Source organism: Harpia harpyja, chromosome Z (genome assembly GCF_026419915.1).
Source record: "Harpia harpyja isolate bHarHar1 chromosome Z, bHarHar1 primary haplotype, whole genome shotgun sequence".
Classification (NCBI taxonomy): domain Eukaryota; kingdom Metazoa; phylum Chordata; class Aves; order Accipitriformes; family Accipitridae; genus Harpia; species Harpia harpyja.
This window is the reverse complement of record NC_068969.1, coordinates 62,502,957-62,525,547: the sequence shown is the minus strand read 5'-3', so window position 1 is coordinate 62,525,547 and position 22,591 is coordinate 62,502,957. Positions and strand designations below refer to the sequence as shown.

Sequence of the window (22,591 nt, the reverse complement as noted above, 5' to 3'; positions counted from 1 at the left end):
AGACTCCTTGCTAGCACAGCTGGGTGAGCTGTGGGTTGGTTGGTGGTCATTTTCCCTTTATTGTGGAAGTCTGTCTTTTATTAACTATTCTTTTTGAGGACAGGCGGTTCATTTTGCTGCATGGTTGCAACATAAAGCTCCTCTGCAATACTACTGCCAGTGTTGAAACTCTCCATCTGCACATCTGCAGGGAAGCCTTAACCAGAAGGTGTAAACACCTGTGTTTTATGGGTCTGTTCTGCTCCCTGCCAGAGAGGACCACCTGGACCAGCTGCCCCATTAATACATGCTCCCTGGGCCAGTCTCCAAACGGTTAATCTGAGCCCAGGGAAGTACTCCGCTGGCTTCCCAGTTTTTCTCCTGTCCTGGAGGACCCTGCAGGAGCCTCATGGGGAAACACCATGGTGCTGAGCACAGGGACGGCTCCTGGCACCCGCAGCACGTGGGGGTGAGGGGGCTCAGGGGAGAGAGCCCAAGGGCTCCCGAAACACTTCAGGGCTGAGCGCTTTCTGAGCAAGGTCACAGGTGTGCATTGCATTCTTTGGGTCTGGTTTTTGCTCGTGTCTGGGGGCAGATGAGCCAGATCCTGAGCGTGGGACTATCCTGATGTATCCAAGAGACTGGTCTGCATGTCAGTGCATCTGTCAGAAATATCCATTGCAGCGGGAGCGCTTGGACACCCTCTGTGGTGAGGGCCAGGTTTCCACTTTCTAGGCATGGGGGCATTAATGTGGTGAGAGTCCCTTTGCAGTCGCTAACCCCCACCACAGCGATGTAAGGAGCCTGAGGTCGAAAGGGGATCAGACCCGAAGTATTTTTAGCAAAACATTTGTACTTCAGGTGGCAACGGGCCAGTGTATCTGTGTAATAAGGGACACACTGTCTCTCGGAAGGGCTGCAGTCCTGTCCCTGTGTGTGGCGGCACTTCTTGTCCTAATGCTGTGATCCTGTAATGATAGCGTTTGCTGTAATGCAAGCCTACCAGAAGTGGCATTTTCTGAGCACTTCAGCTGTTAGCTCCCTACTTACAATCAGTGGGAATTCTTTTAATAAAAGAAAGAAGGCAGATAATTACAGGGAGCAAGAGGTTATTTTTAAGTAGCAGCATGCATTTCAACCCCTGAAATTGACTTTGTATATGCATTTTATTGATAACCAGTAGCAGATTACAGGGCTTGTTTGTTTATTTTTTAGTTTGCTCCTCTCTGTGTGACGTGACAAGGCTGAGGTACTTTTCAATGGATCCTCGGTGGGTACTCTGTGTTGTAGAAACCGTCCTCCCTTCATGTGTCCTGGTTGATGCTGCGCTTGTGAGACACCCACTGAATCGAGTTGCAGCAAAGTGCAGCTGTGTCAGTCCTCAAAGAGGGATCTACTTCAAAGCGTGTCTTTGAAGAGAATCCATACGTAGGACTTCAAAGCTGATTAAACCATTTGGAGTAAAATAGCACAGTGAGTCATCTGCTAGGAAAGGGCATTATTTTTATTTTTATTATTTTTCTCCCCTTCCTACTGTTGTATCTTGGAAGAGCCCTGGAGCTGGAGGTAACTGGCAAGGTAAATTACTTCCTGTCATGATTTTGTGCTCGCTCGCTCCCGGCCCCAAAGAAGCCGGTTCAGAGCTGCAGCAAAGCTGCAGCAGAGCCGTTCCCAGCCCGTCTGTGTGGTCGGTCATTTGTAGCAGGAACTGACTCACCACGTCCCACTGCTGCTGGGATTTCTTCGCTTTCTCCAGTGGGGCTACTCCTTTCAGAGCCAGGCTGTTCAAGCATGGCTTTTCAGCTCCCTTGAAACAAAATTCAGCCTGTGCCACCGATCGTTTCTGATCGACTCTGAAATGTGGAGGGGTATCACTGGCTGAGCATCCACGTCTCTCTGAAGGGTTGTAGGGCAGGGATTCGTTCCTGCAGGGCAAGACTTTTCCCAGAGGGAAGCCAGCTCCCCCTCTGCACTCCAGGCTGGTGTTAGGGGCATCTGAATGCTTCTGCCTTTCTCATGTCCCTGCCATGCTGCGAGGTGAGAGCTGCTGCTCAGGGGCTGTTGGATTAGAAACAGAGCGTGCTCTTCACAGCTAGAGTTGATGATTATGGTTGAGGGGATGGTGTCCTGCGTTTCGGAACCCAGAGGAGAAGAAGGCTTGGAGTGAAGGCACTTAAAACAACAGGGCCGGCACAGTTCTGCGGAGGGTGATTCTCAGCCCCACTGTGGCTCCCTGGCGGATGCTGTACCCCTGCTGAAAACAACATTTATTCTGGCCCTAGCTTCAGCATGCCAGAATGCCTCTCCACCCTTCCTTATTTTTAATCATTGCTGCGTTTTGCTCTGATGGAGTTTGCTGGCAAATGCTTGACTTAGCCTGCCTTGAAGTAAAGCTGATGTTAAAGGCGTGCAGATTTATTTGAGAGAAAAAGTTGGTATTCCTCCTGTTTCCTGCTCCTGTTTTTCCAAAAAGACCCGGGAAGGTCCCAGCCCTGTCTCATCCAAGCTCCCCCTGAAATCAGTGCATCCAGTGAACTCCCTTGGACGTGCATGCTGGATGGATTAGTGTTCCTCGGGGAAAGGCCCCATGTGCATCCAGGGGAGACCGTGTGCCACAGGGTGTATGCAACGCTTCGGTCTGGCAAGAGCTGCAGGCAGTGGCAAGCTGGGATCGCGGATGTGGCTGGGCTGAGTTGTCACACCCTGCCATTCAACTCCGAACATCTTCTCCTTGTTAGCAGTTGAGGCAGTTGCTCCGTGCTGGATCTGAGCTGTTCTCCTATAAAGCAAAATGCTAACATGCTTTTCTTCCATGGGACAAAACAGAGAATTTTTTTTTCTCGTGGATTTGCTAAAAAATGAAGAGCATCCCAAGGTTTAAGTCACCTGAAACTGCAGGTACTCATGCTGAGCTTTCCAGTTACAGCCTAGTAGACTGGGAGAGTGGACCACTGAGATATGAGGTGCCTGTATCCTTACCATTATGTTACTGGCCTTGCTCTGTTTTTGTCTGGAAGTTGCAGCCACTCCCCAATTGTACGTTGCTATGGAGGGTTTCAGTTTTGGTGAAACCCAGGATGGGGTGGGGAGGGGAATAAGTGAATCTAGAATATTCTTAAACAGGTCAGGTGTGCCAAGTGCTGAGCATGACACAGTTGAGATACCTTGGCACTGGGAGCTAAATCACTGTAGACCTGGTTGATAATGGAATAAGTGAAGAAGACAGTATAAAATGTTTCAGGCTCTGCCTAGCTGTTACGGTGTCTTATGGAAAACCAGCTTTACAGATATTACAGTCTGCCTGCGTTTCATCCATGAGTGTGGAGGGACAGCTGCTGCTGTTAGGTATTGAATTTACCATAGCAGCTGTTTTATCGAATTGCTGTAATTTCTGCTGGATGTGGTGGTCACAGTCTCTGTGCATTTACTGTGAACCTGGGGATGCTTTGGCAGAAGGAAGGAGGATGTGTCAGGAGTGCATTGCTGGGGACAGAAATAAGAAGGTCTAAGGACCTGGTTTCTGACCACAGCTCATACACTGTGAGACCAAAGGGGTCTAGTTTTTTGTAGCTTTTGTTTTCTGTGTTTTCTGATAGCAGAGATCAATGTAAGAGTCTCTGGATGAAAATCAGCAGCCGTTGCTGCACAGGCAATTACCAGTAGTATCGTTACAGTCCCTTTTGGCCTTGAATCCAGGATTAGGGGGAATATAATCTATTACATTTTCAGCCTACTTCTGTCGGTGGAGGTTTCTCATTTTTATGTGATGAAGAGTAAAGCTGCATGAGAAGTCTGTGTCCAGTCTTGCTCTGCATCACGAAGCTGTTTCTTGGCTCTGTTTAGCTGGTAATGCTGCTGTGGACTCTTTCTGTATAGAAACTGTAGATTGCAGAAGATAGACCTATTTGCAGCCTTGGTTGTTCCTAGCCCTTGATTAGAGTTCATTATAAACACTTTACAGAGGGAGGCAAGTATTAGCATCTGTGTTCGGCAGCTGGGGAAACTGAGACATGAAAGGAAGATGATGCACCCAGAGAGACTTGGAGGTAAGAAGAAATGTCAGCCTTTCCCCTGAGTAACACCCCACCTGCCCTGGACCCTGCTGAAATGACCTGTCCAGAAGGCAGCTTGGAGTAGTCCTGCACAGGGCGTCTGCATTTCCTAAGCCTTCAGTGGCATGGGCACCGAGTCCTCTCACCTCCTAAAACACCCGAGAACTGAAGTCTCCCTTTAATATTAACAATCTGGCATTTTCCCTGAACAAGAGGCTTATGTTACAGACAACCTATATTGTTGAATTGATTGCCTCCTTGTACTTAATAAGTAATAAGCTAATCAACTGTTGGAATAAGTGAAGGAAGCATCCCTTGTTCTTTGACTTGATACATGTATGGAGACCCCCCATCAGAATGAAGTTTTAAATCAGGGAGGTTGAAAGCTAAGGTTTCTTATGCAGCCCTGTCGGCTAGTTTTGGCAAGCAGGGGAAGGAGCATGCTTTCCTTCTTGCTGGGTGTTCCTCCTTCATATCCCAACCACTGCTCTGAGAGGCAAAACAGAAGCTGGGAGCTGCTGTACTGTTTATTTCAGTAAGTGGCAGATGCTGTCACTTCCTTTCTTTCTAAACTTACGGTGGTTTGCGGTAACGTTGACTCTCATAGTGCCCTGGTTCCTAGCAGGGTGCAGATGTTTCTTGTCAGATTTGGCCATCTTTCAGGGCTATAAATATTGCCTTTAATGAAGAGCAGTGGTGAAACAGGGTTGTGATTTATGAACAAGGCTCTGCAAGTTGGCATGGCTTTCGACGCAGCATTTGTACGTGGAAGGCTCCATAGATGTGTTAGCTCACCTGGTTATCCTTTGCTCTTGTCAGTTGTTAGAGCTGGGAGTTTGAAACCAGTTGTGCCTAATTTGAGTGGACAAGGCATTGCTTGGGGCGTGTCAGAGGACTCTGGAATTTGCTTTCTTCACAAGTTTGGAGCGGACCAAATTTAGAGAATTTCAGACATTGGCTAGTGCTTTTGGAAAAGGCTGAGAAGGCATTTCCCACAAAAACAGTATCAGGAGGGGCTTTTTTTATTTTCTAGAGTAGCTGGTGGTCAGTGATGTTAACGCTGTTGGAATTGTATTGACAGTATTAACTCCCTACTAGAGCACCTAGACTGAGCCCCTTTTGTTGTAGCACTTCATTATTTACACTGAAATGAATGCAAAATCAAATCCCCAGCACGTGTAGGAACAGGTTAGATGTCTGTTTTCCCCAGATACTTGATAAAAAAAGTTGTACCCACAGTGTGGATGTGTGATACTTTTGAGGTTCTAGCAGCACTAGGAGGATGGAAACAGAGTTGAAGTTGGCAAGTCTCCTTCCTGCAGGAGCACCGCACACCTCCTTCTCTTAAACCATGCATGGGAAAACAGGTAGGGCACAGGTGATGATTTGTGTGGAAGGAGGCATACAAAATAGCAAAGATTTTTATTTTAAGCTCACAGTATATGAAAATCTCATCTTTAAAGGGTTAATAAGTGGACATTTCAGTAAATGGCTAGATAATTGTTACTGGAGCACAGCGATAGGTTGTTCTAACTGTGGCTTGCCAAGCCTGAAAATTAGAGTGGTGTATGAAACTGTGGTATGTTGAAGTGTTGTGTTTAAAATCATCTTTAACTCATTCCACTCATATCTGCCCTGCGCATGACCTCTGCTGATCATTCATCAGCCCTGTGTAAACGAGGATTTAGTGGAAAGAATTTCTGTATAGTGTTGTTTTTTTTTTTTTTAATAGAAGCGCTGTCACACACACACACATATACAGAGCTGAGGTTTTGCAAGAATTTTCATGCCGGTGTCAGAGAAAAGCTTTTCCAAAGTTAAAAGCCTGCCTGTGTGCAGGGGTGTGTATGTGGGGGTGCGCTTTCTGGTATGGAGGGCTCTTGCCTCTTTGAGGGGAGAGGCAAAGCAGGCACACAGCTCAGCCCAAGCTTTCCTGCTGTAGTAGATGTGGGAGGAATCTATAAATGCATGACTTATGTAAAGTGCCCTGGGATTGCCATGCCGAACATCCTGACTTTGAGCAGCCAGTGAGGGAAATTATTGCCACCATGAGGGAGCTGGAGGAAAGCAAGCAGTTCTCCAGACTGGCCTGGGTGGCTTGTGTCTCTCTCCCATTCCCCAAACTGGGTTCCTTGCTCCGAGTCCTGCTTTTTCTAGCGGTGCCTCCCCACGGGATGCCCGCTGCTCATGGGTGGCACGGAAGCCGCTCAGACTTCTGCCAATGTTATTTTAGATTTGGGGAGTCATATTGTTTCCAGGACAACTGGGGAAGAATGAGGAAGGGACTTGTGCTGAGTCAGCTTGGAGCTACTGAACAGCCTGGCTTCCTCGCTGCATTTTCCCCTGGAAGATGGCTAATGGCCTACTTTTACAGGGACCCCTTCAAGCCAAGTAAGCGATTTGGTTAAAAAATAGTAGTGCAAGAAGCAAATGAGGAGCCCATGTTGTCAGGTGCAGTTATAGGCTGATAACAGCAAACAGCTCTCTGTGAAGTGAGCACAAGTTGTGGACACTCGGCATGCTCAGAAAGTGAGTGCAGGGCAGAATGTGTTTCTGGGCTGGAAAGCCCATATTTAGGTCTCCATCTTTAACTCTGTTGTGCTTTAAGCCCAGCCAGCAACTCGGCACCACGAATCTGCTCGCTCACTCCCCCACCTCCCAGTGGGAAGAGAATCAAAAAAAAAAAAGTAAAACTCGTAGGTTGAGATAAGAACAATTTAATAACTAAAGTAAAATACAATACAATAATAATAATAATTTTAATGAAAAGGAATATAATTTAAAAAAAACCAACAACAACCAACCAAAAAAACCCCAAGAAAAGACAAGTGATGCACGATGCAATTGCTCACCACCCGCTGACCGATGCTCGAGCAGCGATCTGCCCCTCCCAGCCAACTCCCCCCAGTTTATATACTGAGGATGATGTTCTGTGGTATGCAATATCCCTTTGGCTAGTTCAGGTCAGCTGTCCTAGCCATGCTCCCTCCCAGCTTCTTGTACGCCTGCTTGCTGGCAGAGCATGGCACACTGAAAAATCCTTAACTTAGGATAAGCGCTACTTAGCAACAACTAAAACATCAGTATGTTATCAACATTATTCTCACACTAAATCCAAAACACACTGTACCAGCTACTAAGGAGAAAATTAACTCTGTCCCAGCCGAAACCAGGAGAAACTCTCTTAACCTCTGATGACTCCTAAATAAATGTCCCTGTTCTACACAGCTCCTTCAATTAAGTAGAATTTGCTATATTGTGTAATCTTGCCTCTGTACCATTAATTGCCTTCTATTCTAAGATGAATTAAATTCTTCTTGAAACTGTAATGTCATCTTATTTTTGTTCTTCCCATATTCTTTCTGTCTCATAGCAATGCTGAACTGCAGAATATGGTGTTAGACTCTGCTGCTGCCATGGGGAGCAATGAACTTCAGGAGAAAGATGCCACTGGAGCCCTTGGCCACGATCTCAGCAATGGCAGCAGCAGCAATTTGGAAGCAGCCAGGCGCCTGGCTAAGCGCCTCTACCATCTGGACAGATTCAAACGCTCTGATGTGGCAAAGCATTTGGGTAAAAAGTACGTGCTGGTATGAGGCCTTTGGCCATGTTGTTCTTCTTGCTGGTTCTGGAGGGGTTCACTCTTGAATGATAATCTTTACTTATTTGTTTGTTTAAAGCAACGAATTCAGCAAGCTTGTGGCCGAAGAATACCTTAAATTTTTTGACTTCACAGGCATGACGCTGGACTACTCGCTCAGGTATGTGGCTGTTTGCAGACCCTATGTTCTTGGTTTAGTAACGGTACTGTTTGCTGTGTTGTCCTGATTGAAGCAGTTGCTCTGTGGGGGCTTAAGAGGGTAAAGCAAGGGATGTGACTGGTTTTTGGGACAGAGCTTTTCTCTTCTGTTTGGCTTGGTGTGCTGCCGTACTCGAGAGTGCTACTGGAGCAGTGGCATTTGCTGGAGAGGGAAATCTTTGGGTGGACCTGCTTAGAGATGGTCCTTGATGCAGAGGAGATAGAGAAAAATGACCGGTCACTTGGTAAACAGGAGGCTTGTAGTCTGCCAGGTGCTGCTGGGGAGTGAAGGTGTTGCTCACAGCTGAGCCGCGGCGACTTTTTGTCTGATGCCTTTTGGAGCTTGCTCTGCCTGGCCGCAGTGCACAAAGCCAGGGCCAGGGTTCGATGTGGCTTGGCAGTCCCCCTCACCATGTCCCTCTGAGGCACCCAAAAATGTGCAGAACAGCAAAAGCTTCCATGTGGAAAATGCCATTGAGTTTGGTTGCTGCCAGCGTGGGTGTTTGAAAACCCAGCCCTTCAATTTTCCTTCCTTTTTACACTGGAATTAGGCCTCAACAATGTTTGTTTTCAGCATTTTTTTTTTTTTTTAGGAGGCAAAACACCAAGTTTGTGTAGCAGTGGACTGTTAGCACAATTGCTGGGGTTCTGGTATTTGAAGGGATTTAAAGCGAGTTTAAATCATCTGGCTGAGGTTACTCAAGTGGGTTATTGTTTTTTTTCCTAATGATACAAACGCAGGAGGTCTGACAGGCACTTGCCAGTCCCCTTGCAAATGTATTTCCAGGGGGGTTGACTCCAGGAGACTGTGACAGACCCCAAAGAAAGCCCAGAGTCCTGCCTGCCGAAGGTGGTGAAAACAAAATGTGTCTGCGGAAGAGTGAACTGACTGCTCCTGCAGCAGTGGGAGCAGAGCTGAGCTGGAGCGCCCACCCGGCACAGGGTGGGAGCAGCCGGGGTGGTGGGAGGTCTGCTGCTTGTTCCGGGTTTTAGTAGCCCTGAAGCATGATGCTAAATATACCCCTCTTTTAAATTGTGAAATCCAACACCTAATTGCTTTGTGGCACATATTTAGGAGGTCTCTGCTCCCGGTAGATCTCCTGTTAATATTAATAGTTGTGACCTTCTCTAAAATATGCCCTGGCTCATGTGGGACTTAGACGCGCCAGGGGTTTGCTGAGATTTCAGGAGAAGTTGCAGTGACTGCTGGCTGCATGCCCTGAGCAGGGGCTGGGGACAGAGCATCCTCCTGAAGCCTGGGGGAGCCAAGGCGTGCTGCCTCAGGCTCGCAGAGAGCGAGAGATAACCATCCTGTTGCTGCTGGCTTGCTGACAAGCTGTGGTTTGTAACCATTTTGGAGCCCGTGGCGGCAGCCCGGACACACGCTATCCCCAGGCTGTTGGGAGGCCGATGTGCAGTGCGTATCACCATTCGTGGCAACGTGGGGAGGGTTGTTCCTTCATCATCCTGCTCTGCTTCCACACCCTGGCCCATGCATCTCCTGAGTGCATCTCACATCCTCTGCAGGACCGCAGGAGGGGAGGAGGTGGGACTGCTGCTCCAGCCCCTCTGAGAGTCCATCCTGGTCCTCCTGGTGGGCAGAAATTCACCTCTCTGAGGCAGCTTCCATGGGGGGTAAAGGTGCTGAAGAAGAGGAGAGGGTGTAGTCAGTGGTGCCTGGCATGGGCAGGGGGTGTTGCTGGAAAGAGCCCGAGCTGGAGGAGGAGGAAAGATGGCTAGTTGTCAAAATGTCCCATGGGGGCATGAGGAAGGAAAGGAGGAGAAACCCTGCGAAGACTCAGTTGTATCTACTTGTGAATTGGATTATTTGCAATACATTACCTATGAAATGAAGTTATTACCAGGCAGATCACACTCTGTATGCCTGCGAGATCGCTGCAAATGCAGCCCATCTCTGACCTTACATCAAAGAGAAAAAATTTACTTTTATTCGTCCAGACTAGATAGACGTGAATGTTCCAGCAACATATTCCACGCCTCTCAGACCTGGTGTTAGTTTCAGTCTCATGGGGTATTTAAAAATTGTCTATTAGGCACTCATTTTGTATGGCGTCTTGCTTCAGACCCAGAAGGTTTGTGTTTTCAGGCTTTTCTTAGAAGCATCCTGACAAATGAGCGTAGGCTGATACTGCTGAGGTCATCTTTTGGCTCAGGATGTGGGGATTTTGGGAAGTGCAGAAGTTCTTTGGCTGTGAGGCGAGTTTTCCTAGCAGGAAGAATAGCGGCGTGGTTGAGAGGCGGGGTGGTTAAGTGTCAGAGGAAGAGTGGAAGATGCATGTGTGTCCCACCTCTTTGCACAGGCTCGCTGTCTGTGTCTAATGAGCATGCCCAGGTGTGCACCAGCCCTGTGCCTTCAAATGTCATGAGCAGGAACCCAGGAGGGCCAGGTTGCTCCTCCCACTGTTGAAGCTTGGTGGGAGATGTTACGACTCTTCTGCCTTTTTCCCCAGATGTGTTCTGCAGGTCAGGTAGTCACGCTGCCCTCTGCAAGGCAACCTTTGTGGTCCTGTGCCGTTCTGATGGGTGACCATCCAGAAGGAGGACCACACATTTGGTGTGGGCTCTGAGTCCGCAGCGCACCTGCTTGACTTCACTGCCTGGAGTAGCTTCTCTGATTTGGATGGGAATACTAATGAGTGTAAAGTTAAAAGGTGCAGGGGTGGCAGACAATTAGAAAAGGACAGAGAACACTCTGGATGTCTGTCATGCATAAACAACACCTGCTCCAGTTCCTTCCCCAAAGAAAAGAAAAATATTAAAAATAAGAACAGCTCTTTCAAATGGTGTAATTGCTTATTAGTTTGTATATTCCATGGCTGAGACCAGTGGTAAATTAACTTCAGTTACTATAATGTTGGGATTAACTGCACATGGGATAATAACCCATTTTCCTGGAAAGGCTTCTTGGAACCAAATGTCTGGTGTGTGCTTATATACTTCTTGCTGTGAAGTGTGCTTTGCTCTGTGTGCTGTGTGAGGCAAAAAGATGTATGACTTTAATTTCACCTTTTTCACTCCTTTTAGGAGTTTCTTTAAAGCTTTTTCACTTATCGGAGAAACTCAGGAACGAGAGAGAGTTTTAATTCACTTCTCCAGCAGATACTACCAGTGCAACCCAAACACCATTTCTTCTCAAGGTAACTTTGTTTCTGATATGAAGGTCTTTGGTTGTCTCCCTCATCCTTCATTCTCGCCTTCAATAGCACATATGGTGCGTGCCTGGGAACTGAAGGTGTGTAATTGCCGTGCCACGCTTGAGTGTGCCTGTGGTGAGCATTGAAACCCTCCACATTCTCCACACGTAATTGTGGTAAGGCAGTGAAAAATCTGTATTCATCCCCAGTCAGGAAAGGTGCTTAGGCCTCCTCAGTGTAAATCCTCAGGTGTAGCATCTCCAGATTTGAATGTCCTCATTTGTGGTTTCTGGTCTCGCTGACTTCCACCGTGTGTGGGTACCTGTATGCTAGCTACACACATGTGGATGAGGATAGGTCCCATCTTCAGTAGAAGAGAAGCTGTTCACTTTCCATGCTCCATTCAGTGCTTGCGTCTCTGCGTGCACTGGCAGCAGGCATGCCAGTTCTTGCCAGTTGTGGGGGTGAATTTTGGGTGCTGTATCCAGACCCTGGTATGGTTTCATTGCGACTAGCTAACATCAGCCGGAGTGCTGCCTCCTTGCCAATGTTGTCAGTCATTTTGGAAATGGATGGGGGAAACAAACAAGCACACAGATCAAACCTGAGAAAGTTGGCATTGGAGAAGAGGACAAAGTGTCCGCTGGCGTAGCTGCTGCGTTCAGCCAGCCATGCTGGCAGAGGCATGCGGCCCTGACTGCAGTGCGGGCTGATCACATGCTGAGAAAGGGAGGAGGGCGAGAAAGAAAATAATCACGGGCTAAGCTGTGCTGTTAGTCTCAAGTGTAAGCGAGAAGGACCTGCTACACTTGGAGGTACTGCCACACTTCCTTGCCCCTTGCTTTGTGACCTGTCCCCGTTGCAGTGAGGTAAAGTTTGTCCACTTTGCATCGGTCAGCTTTACTGGCTGGCATGCCGGGGAGGGGAATAGCAGTAAGACAGGATCTGCTCCCATGCTATCTCTGTCCTCTTTGTAATGCCTTTCTTGTTTCAAGGCACCACAGGCCGTCAGGCAGAGTAGGTGTGTCACATCCAGACTGAAATGATGACTTGCATATTGATGTGGCAGCCTTACTCTAGTCCAGGGTGCAGGAGGGACATTGCCACTTCTGAGCCTGAGTAAGCATTTAGATTAAAGTGAGTCCTGCAGTCTTTGCCCAGGATTCTACATAATTTTGATGCTGTATTTCTGCTGTCAGTAGTCAAGTGCTACACTGCAGAAATATGGTGGTTGTTCCTTTCGATGGAAATCCAGGATTGCATTTGCCTTTCTCTTTTCCTCTTTCCCTTTTCCATCCTCTGGATGCATTTGCAGTTTGCAAATGAGAGGACAGGCTACTCTAAAGAAATACATAGACCTGAACTGGAGCACCACAGCCCCAGATTCAAGCTGCTTCAGACTTACTACTGCTAGCGATAATAGTTCTTCTCTCATTTCATGCTCAGCTACAGTTCGGCCACATTGCTTGGGTGCTAGGGCCTGTACGAACGTTGTAAGAAAACGTGGTCCTTTCCTTGGGGAACATCTTTTTGTGATGGCTCCATCTCATACAGATTCAAGCCTGTGATAGTCACACTGAGTGTGAGATATATGTATCCTCATCCCCATTCCTCTTCCTTCACAGCACAGAGGGACCTGTCCGTAGTCATCTGGTCTCGGCTACAATGGTTTTTATGTACATCTCCCTGCAGTGTGTGCAGGTCTCATAAATGACTCCGTGTCTTTATGACACCCCTGTGAGAGAAGGGAAGGTGGCACCATGTGTTTATGAACAAGAGAATGGAGAAAATATTTTTCCTAATGTGTTCCTAACGTTTGGAAACTGGCTAGAGACATTTGGATTTTTAGAGGTGATAAATGGCACCATGGGCACTGTCACCTTTGTCTGGATTTGTGCACAGCCAATACACTTTGGGTATTAAAAGGGGTGCCTGGAAAATGAGGACTATGAAATTGGTGTCCTCTTTTGCAAATGATAGTCTACCCTGACTTTCGCAAGTCTGCCACAGTGACTCCAGGGATGGAGCTAGGGATATAATCTGTCTCTTCTGGCTCACTGTTGAGGGCCTTTGCTACAGGACCACCTTAGGAATTGCTGGAGCACTCTCTACCCAATATGGAGCCAAGGCAGTGTAAATAGCTGACTGAAGTTCTCCAAAATTCAGTCTAATTGAGCCCTGAATGAGGAGGGGGCCAGAGGAGGGGGAAAACAGGATACTGTGTTGTATCCACTCTGCATGGAAGAATGGGTGTATTTTACTCTTGCCTTTCTGCCCTGAAATAAATGAAGAAGAGGGAGCTGATTCAGGCTGTGGTATTGGTATTAGCAAGCAACGGGTGACAGTGTGGTTTCCTGTCTAGTTTGTCTCATCCATGGGTGCTGCAAGATAGTTTTGACAGTCATTAAAAGATGAAAGAAAGGCTGTTCTGGCTTGGCAGCTGTAGGATGACCTCACTGTTCATTTATTTAATTATCTGTATTTCTTGATAGAACAGATTCTTATTAAGGGAACAGACTCAATTCAGCTATGAGACTCAGTTTCAGCTGTTCTTAAAGGTCCAGTCTTGAGTTTGCGTGTGACTCTGGTTATGTCTCTTTCTGCAGATGGAGTTCACTGTCTCACATGTGCCATGATGCTGCTGAACACAGACCTGCATGGCCACGTGAGTATGCACAGCTTTGTGTAGACTGCTCCCGTCGACTCTGGGCTTGGAGGGGGTGGTCTTCTGGCAGCAGAGTCCCCTTGCTGGTGGCCTGCTCCTAAAGCAACCCTGCAGAGAGCAAACAGTGAGAAGGCTGCACTCCCAGGCTGTTGTCCTGGGCAGGGCTTTCCGGCATGCCCAGGTCAGTTATATGTAAGCCGGCATTGTGCCTGGCATTGCCATAATGTGTGAGGATGCTCCTTGTCCTCAGGCCCCTGTCTACCTGGTGTGCTTCCCATCCTTCACTGGTTACAGCAGGTGGCCCTGGCCAGGAAGCTGTGGTTGGGATTGGCTTCCCCTTTCCAGGATGTAAAAACATTTGGGAAGGCAAAAGAAAGAAGGGAGGTGAAGAGTTGCTGGGAAGGTCACAAGAGGAAGGTGATGTCTGCAGGCATCCAGTTGCAGGGGGCAGATCTGGTGGAACCAGAGTTCTGCTCGGCCAGGTTAATGACAGGGTGCCCAGAGCCAAGAGAGCAGAGGGGGGATGTGGACATCCTGAGTGGGAGCCCTGTGTTCCCCCACTGCACACCTCTCCCTGCTGCCTGCCCGGTGGAAATAATATGCCAGTTTGAGTCCTCTTAGTCACACTGGTACAGGGTGCCAGCCCTAGGACATGTATTTCAGCACCCGTGGTGCAATGTGCCTGCTATGCATGGTATTGCCATGCTAACAGAAGGCTTCCTCCATCCTGGAGTCAGGATGGAGAGGGGAAAACACAGGGATCATGGCATGGTAGCATGCAGGAGCAGTGGCTTCAGCCAGGTGGCTTTAGGGCTTCTCTGGCTGAGGCCCTGCACTGCCAAGGTGGTGGGTCGGGCAGCAGGAGATAGAGGCATCCTGGGTCTGTCTCCAAGGGCTGCTTGGCCCCCGTGGGTGCAGCTCTGCGGCGGGTGCAGGTAATGAAGCCGAGGCTTGTGTGTGCTTCCCCAGGGGTTTTGACGCCCACATCCTGTTAATTGAATGCCTTTGTCTGAAAATTGTAAAAGTGGGGGGGAAGGGAGTTGTGAAGAATTTTTTTCTCTGAAGGCTGAGCCTTCCCTGACAGGGTGAGCCGAGGTACAGGAACGTGCCCCAGTGTGCCTCTTGGTATACACGGCTTTTCTTGAGCACACCTGAGACTGCCTGCACAGGTATCCTGCTCCCCAGAGCGATGAGCAGCCCGGGGCACCTGCTCTCCAGCCTGCCTGGCATTGCAGTCCAGGGAGGAGACTAAATGGTTGTGCATCAGCCTGACAGCATTTCCCAACGCTCCCTGTGATGCTTTAGTGGGCCCTACTGTCTTCATTAGGTACTGGAATAAACAATCTGTCTCTGACCCATCATTGATGATGAAGATTTGCAGCTGAAGCTAGGACGACTCTGGCTGTTGCAGTGTGTAACTTTGGAGGCTTATGCTGCTGGCAGTCATTAGTGTGGTGTTATGTGTACGCAGCTGTAATGTTTGCCAGACTCCTGCATGTGTCTTTTCTCTGTCTCTCCCTCTCTCCCCGATTTCCTGTAATTTTGGTCTTCCTCTTATCGCTTTACGTTTTTCCACATAGGTGGTAAGTTGGGCATTTTTGACTTGGAATGCAGCCCCTTGCAGATGTACACTACTTGCCTGTTTCCTAGCAAAGATAATACTCTGACCCATCCTTACCATGGTTCTGCTAGAACAGGAAGCAAATGAGTCACAGGGCTTGTCTACACTGAGCTCCATTTGTTGCTGACATACTGATCATAAGTGTGGACACTTTTATTTCACAATAAGCTCAACTGCTTGTAGGGCTGTAGTGCAGCTGCTCTGCCTTCAGTTCACAGTTTCCCTTAACTCTTGTAGACAAACTCTGACTTATCCCTTTATTTATCCCAGTCTTGCCACATTTCATTCTCTTTTTAACTAAGTCATTTTTGCTAGCTGTGTCTTGGAGATGCATGCTTGCTTCTCTGCAGGGACATCATCACCCAGACTGTGATGCTAGAGACTTTTAAGGTATCTCTAGACTGCCAGGCACATCTTATGGAACCTGTGTGGCACTGTGTGGAGATGTTAGCTTTGGTCCTGGAGCAAAACAGCCATTCCTCTGCAATGCCACTTATCTCAGTGGATGAAATGAGCCACACTGCTGTTGGTTTTGGTCAGCATGGGGAAGCTGCAAACTGCTGTCTGGAGGAAACAAACAGAAGCAGGCTGAAGTCTGTCTCAGGGAGGGAGGAAAGCATTTGCAGGTCTCCTAGAACATCTCCAGCCTGCACCCAAAGACTGCAGTTATGAGCTATGTTCTGGAAGCTTAGCAACCAGAGACCCAGGGTTACAGCCAGACTGTGTTGTCAGGAGCCTTCCTGATATGGGAAGCAGTGTGTTGTTCCAGTGTTCCTGTCTGCCTTCTTTCTGCTGGTCTGTGCTGGCCACAGGTTGCAGAATCTTCCTTTGTGGCTAGCTGAGGCTGACAGTCAAGGTCTGCTGGTTTTCCATCTCTCCCTGATCATACATTACGGAAGGGGAGGATGTGCAGTCCAAGCTGTCATGTAACTGTAACATCGAATGACCTGTATTACCGACTGGTGCGCTTCTTTGGGCTCCACTCCTGTGTTAACTTGGGCTCTTGCTCCTAACCCAAGTCACTGTCTGCACATAAAGCTCTTCCACTGTATTTCTGCAGCCAAGGCATACCTTGACTGTGGAGAAGTCATCTTCACCCCCTTCTCCTGACTGGCAGCAGTGGCATCGCCAAAGACACCATGGTCATCACGGGGCCCTGTTTTCCCTCTGCCTTTACCATGTTTCACAGCTCATCCCAGGCTGCTTCCCTTTCCTCAGAACTCTCTGGGCTCCTTTTTCACCAACTCAGTGTTGTCATTGCTGCCCACTCCTAAGGCTTGCTGCGTGCCAAGCGTGGGACTTCTAGCACTCGGGGCACGCAGGGGACTGAATACTGACACCTTCTCTGAGGGGTGATGGAGACGTGGAGACTGTGGATCCAAGACCAGTTTAGGGCAGCCTCAAGCCTCCAAATGGAGCAGTTAGGATCCTACATGAACATAGCCATTCCTTTCCTGTTTGTGGCTCAGTTGGGCAACTTTCAGTCTGAGAATTAGACAGAAAGAGAGAAAAGAGAGCAATCCTATGGAAATGTCAAGACAGCCTCAGCCTGTGAATCAGAAAAGATAATGGCTGCTCCTGGGCATCTTACTCAAACTCAGGGCAGTTGCAAATGGAAGAGAACATTGGAAATCATAAGAGAAAGGTCTGGAAAGGGCCTCAGTCAGCTGTTTCCTTATGCCCCACAGCAGGCTCAAGCAGAGCTTTTGCATCAGAGGCTGCTAGAGCCTCTGGAGACATGGGGGTGTAAGGCACCATGCAGATACCAGGGAGATTTATCATCATCATCTTCATTACCCGCCAGTATTTAGCTGTTTTTCTTTTTGGATGGGTGTGTGGGGCTTGAGGTCCAAATGCACCTTCCCTTTTCTAACTATATTCACACAAGTATGCTTGTCTCTCAGTAATTTTGGGAATGCCTTCTTAGTGCTGCCTGCCTTTGGCTTAAATGAGAGTGGGGAGATGCAATTAATTGGGTGTTGCTTATTTATGTCATTTTCGAAAGCAACATGAATACGAAGCTGTGTTTCTCTGCCATCCCTTCCAGAACATTGGGAAAAAGATGACCTGCCAAGAGTTCATTGCTAACCTCCAGGGGATGAACGATGGCAAAGACTTCCCGAAAGGGCTGTTGAAGGTAAGGAATGAACTGCAGAACATGGGTTTCGTTTTTAGTGAGAGGTGGTTCAAAACAGAACAAGCTGCTTGCATTTTCTGAATCTTAATTGTCAAACACAACAAGTGATGGGCACCTTTCTCCTCCCAGAACATATATTATATATACGCAGTGTTTATTCTGTTGTTTTCCCTCTTGCCTTCACTTGATTGTGATTGAGACTCTGGGCAGTGTGGAGAGGTGAGATTGAACTCCAACAGGGCCAGCTCCAGAGCTGTGTGTCTTGTAAGCTCATGCAGTCATGCTGTCCCAGAGTGCTGTCTGCTGATTAAAGCGGACAGAAGCAGCCAGTTGGTTCTGACTATTGAGTACCTAAGGGCTAATCTTGAGCTCTGTGTATCTGGAAGGCGTGTGTGTTTTTTCATCAAAGGTGCTTTGGGGTTTTCACATTAGAGCAGGAGATGTAATTTCAGATTAGAATGTGTTGTCTGGCACAGGCTGCTTTGCTTCAGGTCTTGTACATTAAGTTTGTGCCAGGAGTTAAATGTGAAGAACAGGGAAAGAGGCTGAGCAGGACGAATCTTGTTTCATTGTCAATAATAATGAGACTGTTTCATTTCTCTTTTGTCTGATTGCTGGCATGAAACAGCAGTCTGTTTGAATGAAGAGAGGAGCACATACAGTAGAGTTCATAATATTCTTTTTTGGTAATGGAAATAAAAATGAGAGGTTGCTGCATCTGAGAGCTGACCCAAAGCCTACCGAAGTAAATCAAAAGAATTACTGTCTCTTTGGTGGGTTTTGTGTCAGGCCTGTTGTGAGATGTGTATGTACCTGCATAGTTACAAGTGGCAGACTTTGTTTTCTACTATTGGTAGGTTCTTCAGTTTCTCCAGCCTCTTCAGGGAGCTTCTTGTTGGGTCCTCCTGCCTCAGTTCTTACTAAGGAGTTAGGAATATAAGCTCAACCCCCTTGTTTTTAGATTTAATGTCTTTATTTTTTAATACAGAGTATTAAATGGATACAGAGTATTCATCTGTCAGCAGCAACACTTAAATTTTTTTTTTTTTTTTCCCAAGGAATCTTATTTCTCAGTCTCCCATAGAGGGATGTGTTGAGATTAATTTGAGGGCTAATTACAGCCCTTATTGAATAAATAGGTCTCCAGACTCTGTTTAAATAACCTTCTGAGCATACTGACGAGAGACTTCCATTGGTGCTCACCTGCTGTTTATTTTCCTGCTGACAGAATTACGTGGTCGGGGCTGTATCTTGGTGTTTAGTGCTGACCTGCTAATGCTAAGGCTGCCTGGCTTTTCACCAGCCCACCCAAAGCAAGGACCAGGGCTCAGGATTTTTTGGATGTAGCAGGATGGAAGAAACCCAGTGCTGGTGTCCTGCCTTGTTTGAGGCTTTCTGCCCTTTTCCACGTGCTGCCCTGACCCTGACATCTTGGGGACAGAGGGGGCATGCAGCCTCGGTCTCTCATCTGGCTTGTCTGAAGATTTGCCGATGATCTGCCCCTTGTTGTTTTGATTTATCAGTGGAGGGGAATGGAGCGACTGGCAGTAATTGTGCATTTCAGTAGCTACATCACTGTGTCCGCAGCAGCCACACTGCCACTATTTATGCGATTACAAAGACTTAGCAGAAATTAAATTTGCATTAGTCTCAATAAATTAAATTCAGAGCCCTGCTTCAGCACAGTGCTGAAGTGCATATGGCTTGCTGGTGCATTAGCAGCGCTAGCTAAGGAGCATCAATCCGTGAGGCTGTGAGCCATCTGCCCGCGTCCTTCCCCATGAGCCGGGGAGAGGAAGGACCGTTTCCACGGGGTGGCAGTGTCCCCCCGTGGGAGTGAGGTCCCGGGCACCCACCGGTGAGGGATGCAGAGCTGTGGGGAAGCAAGTGGGCTTTTCTGCATCTCCAGTCTTTCTGCATTCCCCTTGTGGCTCTGCTGTAGCCCTTTGTGAAGCTCTGTCAAGCCCTGGAGCACAGCTGAGTGGTGCTGGAGGGGAAAGAAGAGGGGGGAGACCTTAGCAAATGCTTATTTGCAGGTAGTGTTCACCCAGGGCTTGGGAAGCTCTCTGTGGCATTTACCATGGTCACAGTTCACAGACTCAGGGGTGCAAATACTGCCTGGGCTATCCAGGACGGTCAGCTGACAGGCAGAAGTCAAACGTCAGTCCCATCACCCTTAGTGCTACTGAGTGCAGAGTGCAGCCCTGAGTGTTTGTTTTGCCTGGATAGGAAGATAGCCCTTCAAGGGGCAGACATCAACATGTGAGGAGGGACACTTCTAGCTTCTGTGTGATCAGCCTCAGAAGACGTCTGACTGAGATCTGATTGCACCTTTCTCTCCAATCCTGTGAGGGAGCCATCTCTTTGTTTTATTATTTTTTTTTCCCAACAATAGGGACACTTCGGTAAACACGAGAAGGCCTTCAACCTTTTTTTCTTTTCTTTTTTTTTGTTTTCTTGTTTTGTTTTGTTTTGTTTTCCTGCACGATTTAGATGACATGATTCTCGGTGTGTCACTGACAGTGCTTTCAGAACAGAGATTTTACTGTGGCTAGAGATGGAAATGAGAAATGCTAATATGAACTTGCTCACCTTGTATCTTTCTGTCTGTTCATTAATACTGAAAAGAGTTTTGCTTTTGTACACCCATCTGCACAAAGATTCATCTCTTTTTCTTCTTCCTCATTGCTTTTGTCAGATCTGAGGTTGCTTTTAAAGTTGGGACCCATAAAGGCAAATACACCAAACTGTGATTAAAAGCATAGTTCTCCCCATGGGATCTGCTTGCAGTATTCATATATTCAGTACTTTGCCAGGAAGGCAGATATATGCACCTTCCCTTTTATTCCATCTTAGCTCCAGTTCGACTGTCTGTCACATCCTATTAATCTGCCATCGCCTGCTAGTAAAGACTAGACATGGAGACAGCAGCCTGATTTCCAGTTATGTGCTGTCAGTGCATGCTGACCTGAGAGCGGTAGTTTATACTTACTGCAGAGTTCTGTATGCCTTCAAACTGGGGCAAATTCCTTGTAAATTAGAACCAGCATCCCAAGCTGTGTTTCTCTTCTCTGGTGTAAATCAGGAGCATCTATCTCTGTGGGTCTGGCTGGTGTAGAAGGTGAGTCAGGTCTGTTAAATCCACCTGTCAGGTCTGTCAAACTGCCTGGGTTTAAGGTTATTGAAAGCGAAAATCTTCAAAAGCAAGAAAACTTTTTGAAACTCCCGTCCTTTGACTCTGAGCTGTCACACTCCAAGCACACAAATAATTCTATATTGTATCAAGCTGTGATCAGGCAAGGTGATCCTGAATTTCAGCCTTGATCTTATACTTCCCTGTAGCAAAGGTCCCTTTGTCCTGGTGAGTTCAAGCCCTGGAGGGAGGGCTAAATGCTAGGAGCTGTGACAGCCCATGTCCTAGTCAGTGCAGCAGTACTCTGCTATGGATGGGCTCAGTGCTTGCTCCTAAGGCTGATGGTGAATCACACATTTACCACCATTTACAGGTGGGGACAAGTGAGAGGTTTACTGAGACCGAGAGAGACAAAGGGACCCAGCTGCAGTGCTCATCTCCTCAGAGCAGATGTACCTGACATCCTGGATTAGCTGCCACAGACGCTTCTGCGGACAATGAGGGAAGCCGGAGGAGAGGTGCAGTACTACCATGACTGAGAGCAAGCAGAACATCAGAAAGAGTTAAAACAACTAAGTCCAACCTGTGCGTTGTTAGCCTAAGAGAATCACGACCAGACCATTGTTCATTTATTCCTGTAGAAAGGGAGGCCATGGCTAGGGTTCCCCTACTTGGAAGGGAAACAAAATCAGTCTGGGGCAATGTCAGGAACCTCATGACTACAGTGTAGGAGCAGTTTATCTGCAGCCTGGTTCCTTCCTCCTCTGCTCACACCAGCTTTAATCTGGTGCAGTGATACCATCTTCACTGATGATACTCTGGGTTTGCATTATGTGACCATAGCTTTCTTCAAAGCTGGGGTTCACAAGATTGTCTGCAGTGAGAAGAGGAGGAGATTGGCTTGGGAAGAGCCTAATTTTGGCCATGCACACTTGCTTCATTTCCTACAGGCGGTGCGGTCCCCACGAATAAAGTGCTGGTATAGTGCTGGCCACTGTGTCTTCCTCTTGTCACCTTGTGGCAAGGCATGTGCAACTCCGCTCCAGCAAGGTGGCAGTGATGAGACCTTTCTTACGCAAGGAGAGAAAATGCCTGCCCCAGCCCACAGAGAGCCTGCAAGGAGTCACCTCTGAGGAAACGGATCCCTGCTTTTGTTAGGCAGCATCCTGGGAAGGGTACTCTGTCGTTAGGCTGTATGCTAAGTACCACCTGCCTGTATTGTCCGGCATAAGTAAATGTCCTCTGCATCTGCGATGTCCAAGGTACTTCATTCCTGGAGTCAAGGGCATCACCCAACCTCTGGCATGGGCTGACTCTGGTGGCTGTGCTGCCCCATGACATGAACACTGGATGTGACAGGGTTGTACCTGGCTGTGTGTGTCTTCTGGTAGGAGGTGGTAGCTCTTTGCTGACCCACGGTGCTGGCAGGGAGCCTCTCTGTCATGCTGAGGGACTGGGAATGCTCTATGGGGTCTTTGCTAGAGCCATCCTGGCAGGGGCTGCTGATGGAGATAAGATACCAGTCCTGTGTAAAAGGTCTGCTTTTTCTCAAAGGCTGTTTTTTGGCTAGGCCTTATCTCCTGGAGAAGCACTGTAATGAAGTGACCAAATTAAGTGGGAGTTGCTGGACTCTTCTGAAGAACCAGTCTTCCTTAATTTCCTAAATGATGTGAATTCTTGATCAGGATTGCTGGGATATGCAATTTCCTATAGAAGCTGCAAGGTAGGGTTTATCTTATTTTGCTGTCAGTTCCCTGCACTTTAATTAAGGATTTTTTTTTTTTTGCCACTGTCTTTCTGCCTCCTCTCTCTCTCTTCCCCGCCCCCCCCCCCAAAAGCCCTCCAAAGCAAACACTCAATTTAAAGAGAATTACTGGCATCTTGCTTCATCCTTTCCAATCATTTCAGGTGTTCAGTGGAGAGAAGGGAGTGAGCATCAGGTGGCTAAATCCCCCCCCCCCCCCATTTATGCAGAGGAAATCACACTAATCAAACTGCTCTGTACACCCTAATTGCTGTCATCCTGCAGTCTCTGCATTTCTTCCATTTC

The 22,591-nt window shown here is 47.8% G+C and overlaps 1 protein-coding gene across 3 annotated transcripts in view; it reads left to right on the top strand.

Annotated features, from left to right (window-relative positions):
- The window catches only part of PSD3 (pleckstrin and Sec7 domain containing 3), a 109,568-nt gene that overhangs the window by 35,094 nt on the left and 51,883 nt on the right, over positions 1 to 22,591 (top strand). For all 3 annotated transcript variants that reach the window (XM_052776526.1, XM_052776525.1, XM_052776527.1), the window contains 5 exons: positions 7,405 to 7,611; positions 7,712 to 7,792; positions 10,876 to 10,988; positions 13,592 to 13,650; positions 17,319 to 17,408. In XM_052776526.1, coding sequence (XP_052632486.1) covers positions 7,405 to 7,611; positions 7,712 to 7,792; positions 10,876 to 10,988; positions 13,592 to 13,650; positions 17,319 to 17,408 — 550 coding nt within the window. The remainder of the gene's footprint in view (positions 1 to 7,404; positions 7,612 to 7,711; positions 7,793 to 10,875; positions 10,989 to 13,591; positions 13,651 to 17,318; positions 17,409 to 22,591) is intronic.